A 14,698-nucleotide genomic window follows, 5' to 3' on the forward strand; every position below is an offset into this window, starting at 1 on the left:
AGACGACAGTGATTTTTAGAAGCTATCATATGGAACAGCCAGTGTTAAAGAAACAATGTACATAGGCTAGTGCTAGTCTCAACCATAGCCAGGAATTTCTGAACTCCTATTACAGAGATTAAAAACAAGAACTGTCCCCCAAGGGAAAGTCCTCAGAATTGAGACAAAAGGTATTGGTGGGTCTATGAAGAGTATATTTAGAAAGAAGGACATTTTAAGATTGGGAGTTAACAGTCAGACTCTGGAAGAAACCAGAGTTTTTTATGCAGGAAGAGCTGTCAATCCTCCAAGTATAGATCACCACAGATCCAAGATGTTATGAGCAATATGGGTAGGTGATCTAGAAAGTGCCTTAACTAAGGGGAAGGATATTGTGATAATGTGTAAAATCTTAAGGTGGCGAGACTACAGTCTGAGGCCAGAAGTCTGTCAGTGAGACAAGTTACCTGGACTCTAATTTGGGTTATACGAGATACATTAATTACTCTGTACCAGACTATCATCATTCAGGATAAAGCATATGATAGTGATATGCTTAGATGCTCAGGCAAAGTACAATGAGTAAAACTGAATGAGTAATTTGCAGTGAATAACTGAACAAATGAACTTTTTTGATAATGGAATAATTGCTTGTAAATTACGATTTTCTATAATGTATCAGTTTTCTGAAAACATTAGATACTTTTAAAAAATGTACAGATTGATTGCAAATAGTTTTGAGAGTCTTTGATATTCACTATTGTAGATGTGTTGGTTAGTTGCAATCGGTGAGAAGTTACACTGTATTGTTTCTGTTCCCTAACTGGGTGATAGTTCTAGCACTCCCTGTACAAACATTCATGGGTAAATTTTAACTTCAGTTGCTGTAAGTGAACATAAGACTCTGAAGTTCACTTTCCACAGCACATTCATGCCAGTAAAACTAAAATGTCTTGGCTGTTTGTGGAAAGTGAATGCAAAAGGGATGCAAACAATAAGGGGGTGGATGAAGAATGTTTTAAAAACTCAGTTTATTCATGGAAATATATTTGCAGTGCTTTTTCAGCTTATCTGATTGAGTCTCAGAAAGACAATATTTGAAATATTGAGTGTCTGAGGGAGAACCAAGCAACTAGTGTGCTGAAGTCTCAGACTGGTTTAAACACAACAGAATGGATACTACTGGTTATACACCAGGGGTAGGCAACCTATGGCACGCGAGCAGATTTTCAGTGGCACTCACATTGCCCAGGTCCTGGCCACCGGTCCAGGGGGCTCGGCATTTGAATTTAATTTTAAATGAAGCTTCTTAAACATTTTTAAAACCTTATTTACTTTACATAGAACAATAGTTCAGTCATATATTATAGACAGAGACCTTCTAAAAACGTTAAAATGTATTACTGGCACACAAAACCTTAAATTAGAGTGAATAAATGAAGACTCGGCATACCACTTCTGAAAGGTTGCCAACCCGTTATACACTGTAGACTGGAAGAGCATAACATCAAGGGAGCATGATAAGTGACTGGCCCCAAACTACTATAGAAAGGCATGCGCAGTCAGCCAGATGGAGGAACCAGACACTATGAAAAGTGCACTTAGGGAAAAGAAGGACTTCTGCAGTACATATACATCTTGTGTACATAGTTCTGAGTGGTGGTGTCTCTCCAGACTGGGTGTGAACAAGTCTTGACAAGGTCCCTCACCAAAGGCTCTTAAGCAAAGTAAACTATCATGGGATAAGAGGGAAGGCCCTCTCCTGGGATCAATAACTGGTTAAAAGACAGGAAACAGAGGGTAGGCATAAATGATCAGTTTTCAGAATGGAGAGTGGTAAATACTTGTGTCCCCCAGGCATCTGTACTGGGGCCAGTTCTATTCAACATATTCATAAATGATCTGGGAAAAAAGGGTAAACAACGAGGTGGCAAAATTTGCAGATATAAAACTACTCAAGATAGTTAAATCCAAAGCAGACTGCGAATTGCTACACAAAACTGAGTGATTGGGCAACAAAATGGCAGATGAAATTCAATGTTGATGAATGCAAAGTAATGCACATAGGAAAACATAACCCTAACTAAATATATAAAATGATGGGGTCTAAATTAGCTGTTACCACTCAAGAAAGAGATCTTGGAGTCATTGTGGATAGTTCTCTGAAAACATCCACTCAATGTGCAGCAGCAGTCAAAAAAGCGAACAGAATGTTGGGAATCATTCAGAAAGGGATAGATGATAAGACAGAAAAATATTATATTGCCTCTATATAAATCACGGTAAGCCCACATGTTGAATACTGCATGCAGATATGGTCGCCCCATCTCAAAAAAGATATATTGGAATTAGAAAAGGTTCAGAAAAGAGCAACAAATTATTAGGGGTATGGAATGGCTGCCAAATGAGGAGAGATTAATAAGACTGGGATTTTTCAGCTTGGAAAAGAGATTACTAAGGGGAGATATGATAGAGGCCTATAAAATCATGACTGGTGTGGAGAAAGTAAATAAAGAAGTGTTATTTACTCCTCATAACACAAGAACTAGGGGTCACCAAATGAAATTAATAGGCAGCCAGTTTAAAACAAACAAAAGGAAGGAGTTCTTCACACAACACACAGTCAACCTGTGGAACTCTTTGCCAGAGGATGTTGTGAAGGCCAAGACTATAACAAGTTTCCAAAAACCCTAGATAAATTCATAGAGGATAGGTCCATCAATAGCTAATAGCCAGGATTGGCAGAGATGGTGTCCCTAGCCTCTGTTTGCCAGAAGTTGGCAATGGGCAACAGGAGATGGATCACTTGATGATTTCCTATCCTGTTCATTCCCTCTGAGGCACTTAGCATTGGCCACTGTTGGAAGACAGGATATTGGGCTAGACAGACCTTTGGTCTGACCTAGTATAGTCATTCTTATGTTCTTGTTCTTTGTTGAAAAACAAGCTTTTTCTCTTGTGAGCCTAATGGTGAAAGCTTATTGGAGAGTAAAGTTACCGGCTGCTATCCTTATGAAAGTTTGCCTCCCACAGGATCTATAGTTTCACTAGCGGATTGCTTTTACTGACGGGGGGATAGGATAGGGAAGACGACTTCATTTTAACAAGGACTTCTAACTAAAACTAATAATTCTCCACTGTACATAGCCATACCAGAACGAACAAATGCCACAATAGCCCTCAGTACATTTAAAATGGACAATATTGATTTATTCAGGTTTAAAATTTGACCTACCTTTAATAACGTTCAAGCAATTAGGAAATATAGCCTTGATTTATGCAGATCTCAGCCTAAGACTGATTTGTCAACTTCTGCAGAGCTAGGTCACCCTAGTCAAACAGCTGTTAACAACCTTCTTGATGTAGGTGCATATAAAGTATTGAACTTTTAAGTCACATTAACCACAAAATACATATAGCTAGGAAAGGAATGAGGGAAAGCAGTGTGCAGCAAACAAACAATGAGAAATTGGTAGGGTAAGTGGTTTTAGACTATAGTAAATCTACAACCAATTATAAAAAACCCTAATATTTTGAGTATTTCATACTAAGAAGAGATAAGATTCCAAACAGACAACAGTTCCTCAGAATAAATGTTACTTTAACTGCCTGAACTTAATGAAGAAGAAAGTTACCATTCTCCATCACCAATGAGACATGACATGAAACAGCTGCAGAAGTACTTTGCATGTGTGTGTCAGATGCAGAATGCAGAGAATATAATAAATTCCTCATCCATTAGTAGGGCTGTTAGGAGGTAAGCAATACAGTAGAACCCTGTTTATTCAGTCTAATTGGGATCAGGGCCAGATCAGATCATCAAAAAACTCTGGATAAACCAGAGAATGGGAAAAATGTGATGATGCACCGCCATCTAGTGTCCACAGGAGAGATTGCCCGCTTCTGGCCCCCGAGTCCAAGTTGTTTGGTAAATGTGGAGCGCTTGTTAAGGGAGGGATTCTACTGTTCAAATAATCACCACCACTATGTTTCAAAATACAGAATCATATATAAGCTTCAAATGCCTACAGGGTCTCCATCATTATTGCTGTGTACAAAAGCAATTAAAACAAGTGCTTTTGTATGAAGTTATTAATTTACTCAAGTATCAAATCTAAAGAAATGAAATAGCTATTTATAAATATTGAATGAAAGACTTTTCAGCAAGACACATTACATGAAACACACTGTATGCTCTTCAGCAAAGATTATAGCATCCTATGTATTTCTAAAGGCTCCCCAAAAGATTAATCTATTCATGTAACCAACATGTGATCTACCCAGTATAAATCATAGAGGTCACATAGTTACTCTTTTGGATGAAAAGTACAGCAGTAGACACCATACTAACACAGAATTAAATTAAGAATAGCCAGAAAACATAACACTGATGACTATATAGAAAAGCGTAGTGCCTCTTACGTGTAAGACTGGGAACATAGACACATTCTGCAATGTCTTCTTAAAGAATGGATGTTCACTAACCTTAACAGCCCAGATGGACTGCTCCAAGGGATGGAAAAGTTTGAAACAAAAGCCATCTTTTTTGGAAGGCCGCTCAATGAGTTCACAAGCATTCAGGAGCACTGTTCCCACCCACTGGCCATTTTTGGGGGTTTTGTAAATGAGCAATACTCCTGGTTTCAGCACACACCACAGTTTGGTCCAGCTTTTCAATGTACCACGAATCTACAAAATATTAACAATTGGGTTTAGTTCATCACAATTAAAATAAATATCATAAAGTCAAAAATAAATATCAAAGTCATCCCCCTCCTGCTGAAAGGAAAATTGAATCCAAGTCAATTGACAGTTTTACCCAAAATAAAGTAAGTCTGTTGATTCTACAACAGTGTTCTGTACTTCCTTGTGGCAGAAACATGTTTAGATGCAGATTCCTCCTTCCAGGGATGGTGAATATTACCCTTGTTATGCAAGTGATGTACACATTGGTTCAAAATCTGGAAGTACTTCTGGATCCCTGATTCCTTCTGGATTCCCCAGGAGTGTCCACGGCCAGAGCGTATTTTACCATTAGCAATATTATTCATGACATATGGGTTTACTATAATAGACTCTGAATGGAATTGCTATGAATGCAACTCAGAAGATACAGTTGCTGCAGAATGCAATTGCCTACTTAAGGTGTATCTACCCAGCAAAGAAAAACTCACGGCTGGTCCACGCCAGCCGGCTCAGGCTCACGGGGCTCGGGCTGCAGGGCTGTTTCGTTGCTGTGTAGACTTCTGGGCTCAGGATGGAGGCCAAGCTCTGGGACTCTTCCACCTCAGAGGGTCCTAGAGCCTGGGCTACAGCCTGAACCCAGAAGTCTACACAGCAACGAAACAGCCCTGCAGCCCCTGCCCAAGTCAGCTGGCACTGGCCAGCAATAGGTTTTTCTTTGTTAGTGATGGTAGGTCATAACAGGTCTCAGAGTGCTTAATACTTGACTTTGAATAGAAATCAAGGTGTTAACAACCAATGTATAGATATATAAAAATTCCAGATCTGGCTTGGGTCACTGGCTATCTAAGAGAGCACCTCCTCTTGTGCACCACCAAGAGTTCTTGGGTTCCTTGGATTTGAAAGTCTGGGGTCTGGATGTTTGTGATTAAGTTCTGGCCACTCTAGAACTTATACCTCCCTATCAGGCTGACCAAACACCAATTTGTTGACCTCCGTAGTATTGATTTAATCCTTCTATTTAGTAAGGCTTTTCCATGAGCAGGGTAAATATTACCTCTTATACATAAGCCATTTACTTCAATCTCTGTGAAAGTACCCACACTGCTTTTGCAATGCCCTGTTGCTGGTGGTACTGCCCACTGTTTGGGACAGATGAACGTCTCATCCCTTCTATGGAAATAAGCTTCTAGGATTATAGCTATTTCATATGGGAGGAAAGAGGAAAAAAAGAGGAAGAGATGTGCAAGAAGGAACCTGTGTTAAAATACCTAAGAAGATTACTGACCTTCCTTTTGTGACTCCTAACAGAAATTAAGGAATTCTCTATGATCAAGTATAAAATCAACAAGTACAAAAAAAACCCCATAACCCCAACTAGTTTTTTAAATTAGTTGCTGTACATATTAGATCAATGTCACTATGGTGACTGCAGTAAGTAACAGCCAGGTTCCTCAGTTATCCCCTAGGATTCAAGCATGGAGCCTCTGGGTTGCAATTAATAGATGCTCTGCTAGTTGAAAAACATTAATCAGCAATCCACCAAGATTCTGAGCCTTTTCTATTTTGGTAGGTAAACACCAGGCAGCTGCTACAACTTCAACTCAGGTTTCACACTCAAGCTCTGACCTTCAGCCAGTCGGCCATAACAATAACTGATGGGTCTGTGATTGTGCTAAGCAATTCTTTCGTAGCTCTCTTCTTCTCTTCCCTGTAATTTTTCTTTTGAACCTGTAATTAACAAATATAGAAGATGGTAAAACTATTTTAAATCACAGGGAAAAAGCAAGTCAGAGCAATAAAAAAAACATTGCAACTAACAAAAACTCAGGAAAATTGTAAGGTGCAAAGCTCAACCTGTAACAATATAGACAAAGAAGCAGCTTTAAAATGTGGAAGAATGTTTGTCTTGAACACACAAGACTTTTCCCTGCTCAGTTTCAAGACAAGTCACTTCTAATGTCAAATTAAAAAATGTTACAAACATCACCTTAATTTTTTTTTTTAAAATAACTGAAGTCACTTATTTTTAACTATTTTATTGTTTATTCCATTGCTCCTTATCAGAAAGACAAGTAGACCAGTTAGTTTCACTTTTATTTATAATCAATTAGTAGTCAATTTCAAGTTCTCATACACTGGCACAATTGTGCAGATTTTGGGTTTAGGAGAGGTATGCATGTTTAAATGTCCATTACATTGAAAAATAATGAAAGAGGGACATCAAAGTATTTACTTTTTATTTATCTATTTTTTGCAGTAGAAATTCAGTGATGCCATTTTCCTCTCACGGTGGCCGACCACTTTAAGGTCTGTGGCTATAACACCTCAAGAGTTGGGTAAAGTTTCTTCAATGAATTGCTTTTTCATCATTGCATTTTTCAGGACCCAAAAACAATTTGAAATTTGGCAAACAGTTTCAGCTGAAAAAAATTGTTCAAGAGTTGAAATGTTTCTTTTTGACCATTTTGAAATGTTTCATCTTGGACTACTTTGTTTTGACTTTTCATTTCAAAATGGACAGTTCAATTTCAAAATCTGGCCAATTTATTAAAAAAAAAAAAAAAAGGGTGAAACACCCACACAACCAAATTGAAACAAAAACTCAAAACAAATAAAAAAAAAAGAGAAAAAAATTATTTTCAAGTTGACAATGTTTTGGTTGATTCAAAACAAATCTGTTGAAAAGTTAGGAAAAAAATTGTTCTGGATTCAAATCAAACCAGATTTTTATTTATTTATTTATTTACTTAAAAAAGATTTTTTGGTTTCGACTCCAAGCTGAAAAATTCTGTGCTAAACACCTTTGGCAGTGATTTTAAACTTTGTAGGGTCTGATCTTGTCAATATATGGAGGAAACACCAACAAGGAAAACATAGGTTCCACAAGACAGTGTTGGTGATTCAACAAGTGGCACTCTTCCCATTTTACATGTGATCCTAAAGACTGCACCACAGAAACACAAAGTCACCTTAGCATCATAATGAGGCAATGGTCCTAGATATTCCTTAGAGTGCAGCACAGCAGCGGGACTGGGATCCCACGGGTCCCAGAGGACCCGCTGCCATAATAGCGGGAGCAGGTAAACTGTATTTTGTTTTGGGCAGGATTGGATGGACATAAACAAAACCAGACTGCAGTAATTTGCAGGAAAACTAAATCTCTCATCAGTTTGTCAAATAGAAATTCAACAATGTAGAGCATGTTTTTCTTTTTTTTTAAATAAAGCTTTTAATACTTAAATTTTAGCAAGGGATAGAAAGAGATTTGATGTCTATTATGACAGGAGTTAAAAGTATTTTTTTTACATAGTTTAAGCAATATTTGTTTTATTCTTTTAGTGGTAAAAATTGTGCCTGAATATTATTTATATATACAATATACAATATATTAATCAATTGGGAGCAGAATAAAAAATGCAAGAAACAATGAGGGAGTAGGTATTGCGGGGCAGGATGGGAGCTGGATTAAAAAAAATAGTCCCGGGCAGGGCTCTACCTGAGAGGTCTTATCCCTATTTAGCTTCTGAGGGCTGACTGGAAAGTCAAATTACAATCTGTTAAATTATTTTGGAAAGTGACACACCTTAAGAGACTCCTTTTTTGTGAGCTTGCTTGAAGTAGAGGAGATGTCCTTATCAGAGCCATTGTAAAGCTTGGATTCAGACTGAAATTTACAAAATAAAGAATAAGTAAGTATTGCTGATAGATACCTGGACACATTAGGATAGTGTTTCACTCAGACAAAAAAAAAAAAATCAGTGATGTGCACAGATATTTCTATAGGTTTTTACTGTCTTCACCATTTCCTTTCATTTCCTTCAATAAAAATCAATTTCTCACAACCTGGTTCATTCAAGAACTATTTACAGAGTTATACTTTTGTCTAGGGGTCTCAAAGTCCCGGCCCGCGGGCCGTCTGCGGCCCAAGAACCTCCCCACTACAGCCTGTGGAAGAGAGACACATGCAGACACGTTGCCAGCAATGTCTGCTGCAGGCGCCACCCCCCGCAGCTCCTGTTGGCTGGGGGAGAGGGACAGAGTAGCATCACTAGTCGCCACGCAGTCAGCCATGGAGGCAGCATCATTAGTTGCTGGGCAGAGTCACCCATGGAGGCAGCATCACTTTTTTTCACAATGAATATAAATGAGTCAAAATACCGAACACACCTATCTGATGCACACCTTGCTGCAATCCTGAAAGTTTCAACTGCTCAGTCATTGAGGCCAAACATCAACAAACTGACAGAACTGAAGCGCTGCCAGGTGTCTGGAAAATACTAAAAACTCTCTGGCAGGCGAAGAATTGTATAAAGTTGTATGACAGTTTTATTATTTCTAAGAAATTAAAAATAAAAAATACAATATAAACGTTTTCTTTTCTGAACACCATCTTCAGTGACATTATTGGCCCGCTGGGAGGATTTGAGGACTGGCACTGGCCCGAAGGTAAATTGAGTTTGAGACCCCTGCTTTTGTCAGTTACTTTAAGGGCTGAAAGACCCTGCAAGTGAATCCTCCAGAAGAAGCTCAACTACATGTAGTAAATTTGTTGCAGGGGGCGGGAACACGCCAGGGAAGAGGGGTCACGTTCTCCCCCCACCCCATTTTCTGTGTGAGCATGCTCAGTACAAGCCATATAGACTGAGCATACTCAGTAACACTGCTGAAGCCGGTTGCCCAAAATCTCCCCCCCCCACACACACACTCTATTGGCAGACACGAGCCCTCCCCGGCCGGACGGGTTTTTTTTTTTTTTTTAATGCTCTATTTGGCTGAAAGATGGACCACAGGAATTTAAAATTGGGAGGAGCTCAACTCTTCAATATTCAACACCTATAACTGGACAACTCCTTCTGTGCCAACTGCTATTTAGGCACTTACCCCCAATCCATGAAGGGAATCATGCAACGTCTTCAGACTAAACTAGACTTAAATCTGTTCCATGAGTCAATGGACTAAGATTGCTCAAGAAGAATTCAGTCACTGCTTTCCCCTCTCCTACAAACTCCAAAAGATCAAGATATCTCAGCAGAGCACCCAAGTGCCACCAGACTGGAGAGTTGCTTATAAAACCTGAGGCCTTATTCATGGCTGGACAATGTGCTCACTCATCATAATATGATTTGTTTTGTGTCATGTCTTAAAAGATTCAAAGATTTTTTCTTTTTATCTGTTGCCCGCTAGTTGAAAGGGAACTGGAAGAGGACACTGACTGATCCAGCCAAAGACTGGCAAGTGGCCATCTGTAAGGGAAGTCTGCTGTGCTGTTACAACTTATCACTTGTCATTACTATTGCAATCCAGTGAATCACCACTGGGAACTGTTCAGTAGTTATCTCCTACCAACCCAAAAGTAAATTTAAAAGAGATCTATTTCTCTATGCACTGAAACAACCCTGGTTGACAAGAGTTGCTTTGTAGCAAAATGCCCATGTACCAATACAGCCTTCTTGCTGCCAATCTGAATTAGAGGACAATTTTCTGAAAGCAACCTCTTACTCTATTTAGCCTTTCAAATAGCCAGCTGTCCATTTTCAAGTCTCAAATTTCAATACAAAGTTCATTCACAAAAAGTTTGTTTCTGAAACACTTAGGAATGACTGAGTCTAAAATGTGCAAGTATGGAGATTCCCTACATTTGGGATAATGAGAGGGAAGGGAGCACTGTTTATTTCATATTAGAAGCCTGTTCAGAACAAAATAAAACTTAGATTTAAACTCTAAATACACAACTGGACATGTGAATCCTTGGTCTATTAAGTCATAAGTATTCAAGTACTTTCATTGCATCAGATGAAGGGAAAGAAATAGTTACTCTGTTTCAAGCATTTGAGGAGAGATGAGCCAGGGAATCCAAAAGGCAAGGCGTAATGGAACACAACCCGAAATAACACTTTGAAGTTTTCAGATTGCCTGTTAAAAGGAATCTAATGCTATCTGAAATGTATATATGTGCGTGGGACCCCACACTGGTGCACATTAATCCTAGAACTATGAAAACTTGGTCTCCATGCAAGAGTTGAAGTTTGTTAGAAAAGCATTGTGATGAAACTGCCTATGGGAAACTTGTTCAGTAGATAAATGGAAGACTTTAAACTCCAGGGATGTCAAGCCAGCACCTTTCCCAAGCACTAAATTCACATCTAAAAAATGACAGGAGAAAACATTTTAAACAGGAAACATTGTAAAAGAGCCAACTGCAACTCCTAGTGAGGTACATGCTGTACCTTCCTTGTACTGGGTGGTGAGTAACTTTCATCACTGCTGGTCCAGTCCATGCTTAGACAAAAGGGCTACCACTTAGCCTTTGTAGCTGGGACAGCCAATTGTCTCTCTGAAAGCTTATCCTGAAGTCTAGGGAGCTGTTGATTCCTATCAAAAGTCAGGCAAACAGCTACTGCAAAACCGAAGGTGGAAAAAGAGGTGTTAATGGAGGAAAGAAAACATCTTTTGTCTTCTTATTGCAGCTGTACAGAGGTCTAGATAAGACAGTAACTGGAAAGGACAGAAAGACTGAAGTTATTGGACTGAAAACAAGAGTAAGAACCTGAAATGGAAAGTTGAGAAAATAAATTGGATTAATATTCAAAGATCAGTAATTTAGTTAATTTATAAATTAAAGAATCTCAGTTAAAAAAAAAATCACAGAATAGAAAGAGGGCTCAGAAGCTTCAGGACCAACTAGCTGTTGTGATCATAAAGAAGCTGGATAACGACCAAGTGTATTTTCTCCTTTTCCCTGACCAGTACGACCTGAGTGTGGACTAGAATTGAATGATGTATTGTTTTGCATCTGAAGCAATCCAGAGTCAGAGCTTAAAGACTGAACAAAGGCTGACATGGTCTAGACTTCTCAACTATGACATCACAGAATTCCAAGTCTTTTCCATCAGCTACAGAACAGTTGGGCTGGGAGACAGGAATGAGTAGCCCTAGGATACTACGCCAAGGCAAAAGCGTTTAAAAAAAAATTAAGACCTGCAAGATGATTATGGAAATTCCATAACAGCTCCATAGTTAAGGTTGCATTGAATTTTTCAATTTAAACAACCTTTTGTTTTTGCATGAAGAATACAGGGTATCCTCCTTACAGAGAATAATCTATGAGTAAATACTCAAGTCATATTCTCTCCCACAAATTGCCCTTTTCTTCAGGGTGATGTAGATCAGTGGTCTCCAAAGTGGGGTGCGCAAGAGGATCCTTGGGGGTGCGCGGCAGGAGGAGCACTTTTTTTTTTTTTCTTCGTTCGGCGGGGGGCTGGGCGGCTTTTTTTTTTTTTGCGCTTCGGCGTGGCAGGGGCTGCGTGCTCAAAAATTTTTTACTGATAGGGGTGTGCAATCAAAAAAGTTTGGAGACCACTGATGTAGATAATATAGTAGGCAACAGCAGCATGATAGTTAAGGCTGTGTCACAAATTTAAAGGTTGACCTTCCTAAATCCTCTAAAAACTACATGCTTAGATTTCTTTGAAGTAATTGAAGATTTCTGTGCACCTCAGCAGGGGGGGGAGGGTCATTTGAGCCAGGGGTTCCAGAGATAAGCCCTGAAAAAACAGCCATTTTTCAAAAAGTTTCTCCCCCGCCCCCAGCCAGAGCTAGAGATCAAACTATGACTACGATGCAGGTCAAAACAGTGGCACAATCTGTCAGGTGTTACCCCAGGTTCATGGAACCCCACTAAATCGTGGATGACCCAAACTGAGAACAGTATTTAAGAAAATGTGTGGTTTTTGCAGTGTGCATATACCAGTACAGAAAAAACAGCTATGCAGCGGTTCTCAAACTTCATTGTATCACAATCCCCTTTGAAGACAAAAGAGGGGGGACCGAAACCTGAGCCCAAGCCCCATCTTCAGCCCTAGGTAGCCCTGGGAAAGGGAGGGGGGCCTTAGCTTCATCTTCAGCCCCAGGGCAAGTCTAATGCCAGCCCTAGAGACCCCATTAAAATGGGCTTGCGACCCACTTTGGGTTTCTGACCCACAATTTGAGAACCACGGAGGTAGAGGGTTTTCATTCCCACCAGTTTATATGCTTTAAAGCTCAACTCTTGAGAGTGCTCTAAAATCCAAATAATTATTTTGATTGCTTTTAAATTTGGTCTGCCTCATGAGGAAGTGGGGTAGCGCTAATGACTGAAATATGAGGTAATTTGACCAAGAGGTTCCCGTTACAGATGGCCCGCCAAAAAATCCTGTTTCCTTCTGCTGCCTTGTACTAGTAAACTGAGAGGTACTAATCATTAGATTAATCACCGGCCTCGTTGAGACAGATGACTGAACTCACCCTTCAGTTAATATAACTAAGTTAATTTTGATAAGTTAATCAAAAACCCACAACTAAAACAAAAAGAGTTTTGAAATGAGTGGCTGGAGGTTGCTGCAATTTGTGAGTCCTAGCAATTTTATTTTGGGGAAGTGTAATTAAAGTCTTTGTGGAAAATCAGACATGTGAATGCTTCCTGGGAAGCATGGGGGGGGGGGAGGGAAGGGGGAAACAAATAAGTATGGGTGGTATGGGAGAAGAGCAAGGTTGGGGTTCAGGTGAGGGAGACATGGCACCCTCCAGCTCTGCCAATGCACCAACTCCTCTGCACCCCAACCCCTTGTACCCCACAGCTGTCAATGGACCCCAACCCCTGGCACCCCACAGTTCTGCCAGTTCACTCCAGCCCCCATGCATCCCAACCCTCCCGCAGCCCCACCTCTGCCAGTGAACTCCAACCCTCCTCTCCTTCCCACTCAGCCAATGAAGCTCAGCCCAGGTGCATATCCTGCTCACACCCACCAATTCACTAAGGGCATGTCTACACTGCAGTACTAAGTCAACCTACATTATTAGGTCGACTTACAGCCACTGCAGTAATTACTGCAGTGGCTGATGTCCACGCTACCCTCCTATCAGTCGTGCATGCCCCCCTCACCAGGAGTGCTTCCACTGACTGAAGAGGGGCAGAGTGGGGGGCTGAGCAGGAAGCCTCTGGGCAGCAGCCCAGCTGGGAGTAGGAAGGCAAGGGAAGCTGGGATCTAGCTGCTCAGATTTCTTGTCAATTTTGTCCATGCTGGAGCCGTGAAACTGACAAGATAGCCATTGGCCAATGCAATCAATGCAGTGTCTACACCAGGAGTCGGTAACCTATGGCACGCGTGCCAAACACGGCACGCGAGCCGATTTTAAGTGGCACGCAGCTCCCTGCCGCGGTCCCAGCCCCCAGCCCCACTCAGCCCCCCCCACCCACCGCTCTCCCCTGCGGGGGCAGGAGGCAGAAGCTTGGTTCTGCGGCAGCCAAGCTTCTCCCTCCCCCGCTTCTTCCCCCAGTGTGGTGCTTTCCTGCCCCTCCTCCTCTCCTTCCCTGCGCCAATCAGCTGATGGTCCTAGCGAGGGGGAGGGGGAAGAGCAGCAGCGTGCACACAGCTCCGTAGAGGACGCAGAGAGAGGTAGGGACGGAGCCTGGGGGAAGGGGGTGGAACAGGGCATATCCCTTCCAGCCCCCTGCCATCAGCCGCTCAGGGCAGGGGGCTGGGAGCACCCTCACGAGCCGAGCACCCCATCCTTCTGCCCTGCACCCCCCACCCCTCTGCCCTAAACCCCCTAACCCCAACACACACCCATCCCTCTGCCCTGCACCCCCACACACCCCCAGCCTTCTGCCCTGAACCCCCCCACCCCACCACCCCCCCCGCCCTCTCCCCCCCCCCCCCACCGCCCCATCCCTCTGCCCTGCACCCCCCAACACACATCCAGCCTTCTGCCCTGCACCCCGCCACACCCCCCAGCCCTCTGCCCTGTACCCCCACACCCCAACACACACCCAGCCTTCTGCCCTGCACCCCCACAGCCCCATCCCTCTGCCCTGAACTCCCCCACCCCACACACCCAGCGTTCTGCCCTGCACCCCCACCCCTGCCCTGAACCCCCCCCACACACAGCCTTCTACCCTGCACCCGCCACCCCCCTAGCCCTCTGCCCTGAACCCCCACACCCCAACACACACCCAGCCTTCTGCCCTGAACCCCCACACACCCCCAGCCCTCTG

General features: G+C 41.9%; 1 protein-coding gene across 1 annotated transcript in view; it reads right to left on the reverse strand.

Moving 5' to 3' along the window:
* Positions 1-14,698, reverse strand: part of OSBPL8 (oxysterol binding protein like 8) — a 189,228-nt gene that overhangs the window by 38,368 nt on the left and 136,162 nt on the right. The window contains exons 6-8 of the mRNA XM_026648813.2: positions 8,249-8,329; positions 6,292-6,393; positions 4,465-4,668 (exon numbers count right to left, since the gene is read on the reverse strand). Of these exons, the coding sequence (XP_026504598.1) occupies positions 4,465-4,668; positions 6,292-6,393; positions 8,249-8,329 (387 nt within the window). The remainder of the gene's footprint in view (positions 1-4,464; positions 4,669-6,291; positions 6,394-8,248; positions 8,330-14,698) is intronic.

Source organism: Terrapene carolina, unplaced genomic scaffold (genome assembly GCF_002925995.2).
Source record: "Terrapene carolina triunguis isolate 2854851 unplaced genomic scaffold, T_m_triunguis-2.0 Scaffold68, whole genome shotgun sequence".
Taxonomy (NCBI): Eukaryota; Metazoa; Chordata; order Testudines; family Emydidae; genus Terrapene; species Terrapene triunguis.